The sequence below is a fragment of the Nanorana parkeri genome, unplaced genomic scaffold (assembly GCF_000935625.1).
Source record: "Nanorana parkeri isolate BGI_ZX_2015 unplaced genomic scaffold, ASM93562v1 scaffold535, whole genome shotgun sequence".
Classification (NCBI taxonomy): Eukaryota; Metazoa; Chordata; class Amphibia; order Anura; family Dicroglossidae; genus Nanorana; species Nanorana parkeri.
The window spans coordinates 24221-30718 of NW_017306803.1; the positions used below are offsets into that span (position 1 = coordinate 24221).

At 40.0% G+C, this 6498-nt stretch overlaps 1 protein-coding gene across 3 annotated transcripts in view; it reads right to left on the minus strand.

Annotated features, from left to right (window-relative positions):
- The window catches only part of RBM25 (RNA binding motif protein 25), a 41490-nt gene that overhangs the window by 14892 nt on the left and 20100 nt on the right, over positions 1-6498 (minus strand). For 2 of the 3 annotated variants that reach the window (XM_018561633.1, XM_018561634.1), the window contains exon 8: positions 3286-3372. In XM_018561633.1, coding sequence (XP_018417135.1) covers positions 3286-3372 — 87 coding nt within the window. Of the gene's footprint in view, positions 1-3285; positions 3373-3466; positions 3530-6498 lie in introns of all 3 variants that reach the window. The other variant, XM_018561632.1, reaches the window with a different exon arrangement.

Below are 6498 nucleotides of genomic sequence, written 5' to 3' on the forward strand. Positions count from 1 at the left end.
AATTAATGGAAAAAGACTGGAAAAAAGGGGTAAAAAAAAAAAAAAAAAAAAAAAAAAAAAAAAAGGACAATCAAAATGTGTAGCAAAAAGAATAAAGGCACAAGACTAGATTCCGTGCAAGAAGTAAATAGCTACGAGGAACAGCAATCTCCAACCATGATTTCTGTAAGGGAGACTTAGGCTCAAATTAAAGCAGCACTTCATATTTGAGAGAACCCCCCCCAGAACTGAATTGATGTGCAAACATATAGGCACAGTATGGATGAAAATACCCAGTATTAAAGCACGTATTTGTCAGTTTTCTATTATCCTCATTAAACCAAAAAACAAAACTAGTACAGTAACAAATAGAATGGATTCTAGTAAAATAATTTCATCTTAATAGAGCTTGCCTGCAAGACAAGCTGCATTTACTCTGATGCCAACGTGTTTGCTCCAACCTACACCGTGTCTTATTTGTCAGTGTGGAGGATGCCATGGAAAGTTAAAGCTGCTTCGTCCACCACTAATCCTTTTGATGTGCTACCCAACAAGTGTAATTAACCCAACCTGCCACCTCAAATTAGTGCATCCTATGGCAGGATTCCATAACAACCCTTCCATCTTTATTCCTCTAAAATAAGAATAGCAGGGAATGAGCAATGTTCAGAGACACTGGTGCTCAATATGACCTAGCCATATGGTCATCGTTATATCATGCTGGTGATTGTGGTACTTTGGCCATCTGCTTTCACTTCAACAACTTTATTACTGTGTTAAGGAAGGCTATATAAAATAACTACATTGAAAGGAGGGAAAACAAATATGAAATGCTGCTTTAGAGCATTATTAAAAGAAGAAAAAAAAAAGTGTGTACCAACTAAGTACACAGTGTGGGGTCAAGTTCTACAAGGAAAAATAAAACAAAAAAAATTGTTGGACACCGATTGTATGCACTGGCAACATTTACCTACAGCAAGACTAAGAATTTCAGCACTTACAAACGTTGGCAAAGCTCTTCACAGAGGTGATGCTAAACTTAGATACAGTCAGGAAGGTTGGAAATCGATTGCAACATGGAATCTACAGGGGTAATCCATTCGTTCCATAGCAATGGCCAAAAATATCAGTTTAATGTGGAAAAAAGAAAAAACAAAAAAGTGTCTACGCCCAGAGTACCTTGAACACATTGGGAACAAGACATCCAAAGATCATATATTCATCCTTGTTAGCAATTGTTTGAATTAACTTACAGATGATGAGCTAGGACATGGCTCTCCAACACGGGATTAACTTTGCCTACAAGCTATGATTCTGGGAGGAAGAGCAAGTACATTTTCAAAGACAGACAAGACCATTCTAGGGCACAAATACTTTACACTTCATGGCATTTCCTAAGAAGTAATACTTTAATCCCTCCAATGGCATGTTTTTAAACATCACTGAAATTAAATGTTTAACTACTGCAATACAGGCATGGCAACACGTTCTTTTTAAATAGAATAAAGCATTAAAATAAAACTTGAAAAACATCTTACCTTCATAACCAGCTGTATTCGGAGTCCAGGAGAAAATTGTGTACAGGTGGGAAGGTACAGAGAGGAAAAAGCTTTCACAAGCAAATGCATAGGGCCACAATAGAAGGGGATTAGCATAGTGTGTTTTAGTGGTTAGCAAAGGGAAACATGACAGGCATGAATGGCAAAGGATAGGAAGGGAGAATGAGCGTTAAAAATACAAAGTGCTTTACACAATGCATAATCAAATTTATATTCTATGTCTAATTAAATTATTGTCATTTGGGGCTTTGTTTTCATCTTTATAAAAACTTACCTCTTCCAGAAATTACAATTGAAGAGTTAACTGAACCAGCATAATCAATACTTACATTACATGCTCCAGGTTTCATGGGATGATCCACAAATATTAAACAGAAGGAATTTTACAATCTAGGAACTATAGGGTGATTGTAAGGTATTTTGCAATTAAAATCAGACCTTCTGCCAGTCAGACAAAAAGCAATATGGCAATTATAAAAAGAATTTAATAATTCTTTATATACGCTACAATGGCCGAATTGAGTATTTCTTGCACTTTGTTAAAGGGACATTGGGAAAAAAGAAAAAAGTAAAACCAGAGAGGTAGAAGACATAATAAAAAGACTCTTACCTTATTATCTTCAGATTCATCAGTGCTGTAAATGGACACCCCCTACATTACTGATACCCTGACAGCCATAAGGAGGCTACAGTGTTATTCTATACAGCCCTAACACAAACATGCAAAGGTTCACTGTGCTCTGGGATTTGGCTCTGTGATACATCACGACAGAGCATTTACACTGAACAACCTGTACCCCAAATGTTGCAAAATGCCCTTTGAATTTACAAACAGATAAACAAAACTTACATGACCTAAACATTTTAGTGAAACTAAACTGAACACTGAGCCGAGCCTATAGAAAGATGCCATACTTACAGAGCAGCTTTCAGCCGAGAACAGGTACAAATATTACCGTCACCAAAATGTCACAAAATCCTCTTTGCCAACGAGGACATAAATAAAGCTACAGCAATCAGTTAATGAACTCATGTTAAAATGGACGGACAGATAATCTTACACTGAACAGGTAAGACTAATGGGAGCCTGCTGTGTATATGATATAGTAAACACTAGCAAAGCCAGTTGCCACTTTGCACATTTTTTCAGAGGGGGTATCCGGAATATATAGTATAAAAACAGGAGCTCATACTTACATTCATATTCCATGTTACTTTCCAAGCTGTGTGTTTCATCTTGCATTAGTCACCATATGATCTCTATCATAATGGTGGGGGTCAATGAATAGATTAGCTTTAAAGGGAATTTACAATTCTTCCATGCATCTTAACTGTGGCACATGTGGAAACCACTCAACTATTTTTATTACTAAAAAGCGTGTAAAAAGCTTTGAATTTAATCAGCTTTTCCAAACAGTGAAGTGTGATGGTGTTACAGATATGACAATGTATGGTAGTGAGATTAATTTAATCAAGTGTTTAGATGTTGTATGTTTCAATTTGGAACACAAGTGTGTGAAGGCTGCTTAGATTTCTTGTGGCACAGCATATTTAGCTGATAACCAACTACCATGAAATACATTTGTTCATGCTGAACAATAAGAAAATTATATACATATACCGCTGAACCTTAATGCCTGCATTCATCTTCTCATATAGGGATGATGCTTGTGTTACAACTATGTGGTTCTTCAATCTGCAAAAAGCACATGTTCTTTTGAATGGCAAAATAAAAGTGAAAAATTACCTTGTGTGTATCTCTGAATTTACTGATCTCACGAGATATCAGGTCTCTCTTATCCTCCTCCATTTCTATTGCATTTATGTCTTCTTGCTGCAAAATGAAGAGTGAGAATTTTAAATTTACTTCATTCCCTAGGTCTAAACCATTAAAGGGAGAATCTAGCTATAAAAACGTGAATAGTTACCTGATAACTCCTTTTCCAGGTTTCCTCCAGGATGCTTGACTGGAGGGAGATGGCTCCACCCACCTGCAGGAAACACAAGACTATAGAGTTTACAAGGGCTCCAATGAGGCAACGACCTAAGAAGCAGCAAGATAACGGCACGTTTTACCAAAGTACTAAAAAAATATAGAAATTACCAAAGAAAAAAACTCAAAGTAAGATCTCCAAAGTCCTGAAGGATTCCTGGAAAAGGAGTTAAGAGGAAATAACTCGAGTTTTCTTGAATCTTCCTCCAGGACAGTTAAATGGAGATCAAAATGTTACCTACGGTGGGACCACTGCTCGAAGTACCTTCCTTCCAGAGGCTTGATCTTAACCAAAAATGATAATATAATAGTGCTTCACGAAGGTGCTGTGCTCGACCATGTGGCTTGCTCTGCAGATCTGCTTAGCTGAGGCATCAGCCCTTTTAGCCCAGGACATCAACAATGCACTAGTGAAGTGTGCTGTAAACCTCAAGGGACAAGGCGTGCCTGACGAAACACAGGGCACAGCGATTGCTATGCAAATCCATCAGACTATGGAAGCTCTGGGTGCCATTTTTTATTTGCTGGGACCATTGAATGGAATGAAGAGCGCATTGGATTTTGTAAAATCTCTGGTATGCTCGATGTATTTGAGATTATATCTGTGACCAGCCATTGAGGAAAACTCCACTCTTTTCTGGTTCACGGTATTCAGGCAAGAATTACAGTAAGACTGCCCTTCTGGGTTCGGTGGAATGTAAGGACTTTATAGAGGAAAGTGGGATCAGTTTTAAAGATTACCATCATGAAGCAGGGTAATTAAAGGTTCTTTCACTGAAAAAGCCTGCAATTTGCACCAACAGGATGGCCACTAGAAAAGACAGTTTAATTAATGGGTGTTTTAGGGATACCTCTTACAATGGTTTGAAGAGAATTTTGGACAAAGTAGTTGAACCAAATGGGGAACCACAAACTCCAAGGAGGCTAGAATTTGAGAACTGCTTTGAGGGATCTTCTGATTAGAGTGCCTATCAAGGGTTTTGTCATGGTATATGGATAGCACTGCTACTTGTAGTTTAAAGGGTGTTTATGGCAAGACCATTATCTGTTCTGCTTCTGAAGTCTAGGGGCAGCAGAATCTGCTAGGTTGAATATATAGTTCACAGCCCAAGTGAAATATTTATTCCAAATCTTCCAGTCAACTACTCTGTTGACCAGCTTTCTAAATTGCAGGAGGGTGGAGATTACTTTGTACGATTCCTTTTCCGATGAAAATTTTCTATTCAGGATCTCTTCAGGCCACCAAATGTAGTCCCTGATGTGTGGATGTAGGATTTGTCTATGGGACAGAAGGTCCGGCTGGAGGCGTCATCGGAACATGAGCTGAAGAGCCGAGAGCCATGCACTCCGTGGCTATTAGGATAACTAATTCAGCAGGCCGATCTTCTGTACTATTTTGCCCAGGAGAGCTGTTGAATGAAATGCATAAGTCAGTCTGCATAAGTCAGTCAATTTCCACTTGTGAACCATTGCATCCAGTCCTAGTGAAGTTCAGAGAAAAAAAAAAAAAAAAAAAGTTTTCATGGGCCCTTGATGGATACTGTAGTCTGGGATTTTAGGTCCTACACAGAAACTCTGATTTGGTTCCTCCTTGATGGGTAAGGGATGCGACAGCTGTAATGTCATCCTGGAGAATCCACACATTTCCTCCTGATATTGGTTATAAAAGGAAGGAGGGCTTCCCCCACCATCTGAAGCCCCCTTGAGGGCTGGGACCAGAGAGGCTTCCATTTGCCCTGAGAATAGTCTTCCCCCCCATGCAAATACCCCCACCCCCCAGTCTCAGAGAGCTGGTATCCAAAGCGATGCTTACTTGTACTGGGTATCTCGAGGTGGGCCTGGAGTCAGATGTCCCTCCTCAGTCCACCAAACCAGAGAATCTTTCTGAGTTTATTATATGGAGAGGTCTGTCCAGGCCCTCTTGACTATTCCATTTTGAGTGTGCCTGCTCCCAAACTACACATGGAATGGCTGCTGTCATTTCCCAAAATAGACATGGCATAATTCTTTTGTCTTCTTACGGCTGACTTGTTTTTAAAAAGTACAGCGCACAGGAATTGCATTAGTGCCCCCAGAGACTGGCTAGAACAACTCCTGTGTGTGCCTGCATAATAGCATATGTAACACATCTCAGGACAGAGAGGTGTTTTTTTCATTGCCATTACCTATCGTGTGGATTGCTACTTGGCTCTCATTACATATCTCGAAGGTACTGAATAATCCTGTCTATAGCCATGTATAATACCTGTACAGTTACCATTGTAATTTGGTTGATGTCTCATGTTCTTTACAACTCTGATTTGAATTATGGTGGAATTGCGACGTCACAGTGGGCTCTGGAATAGGTCTGTTCACATGGTAAGGTGTATATATATCCATTTATGTTTCACTTACATTTATCACTCATTCTGCCTGATGAAGGGGATCCTGCAAGACCCCGAAACGTTGCATTTTGTTATGCTTTTTTTTGCATGTACATCAATAAACAGACGTATTCTATTTGCCATTGGAGTACCGATGCCCATATTCTTACATATCCGAGACGGTGGCCATCCGAGACGGTGGCCATCCGTCGACTACTGTTGCACCCACCTTATCTTGATGGAACAGTGGTCAGGAGTGCGATGGGTATAGGGATTGTAATCTGCATACTTGCACTGCCTCTCAGCGGCGGCTAGCTAAGCCAATCTTTTGCCACTGTGCCTTGAACAAGAGCCCCTCCCCAATTAAGGAGAAATCATGCTGTGATTGGTCTCCATCGTCTGGGAGTAGGGGACGACTTACAATCAAGCACATCCGTGGATGACTGACCCACACCCGGTCCCCCACCATAAACCCAAAAGGCCAAATGGGGACCGTAGAGGCTCCAAGCCCCAGGTTGTCTAAAATAATAACTGGCCATCCAGTTCAAAAAGGAGTCACCAGGCCAAAGGGAGGGTATGGCATTATATGATCCCAGCCAGACAA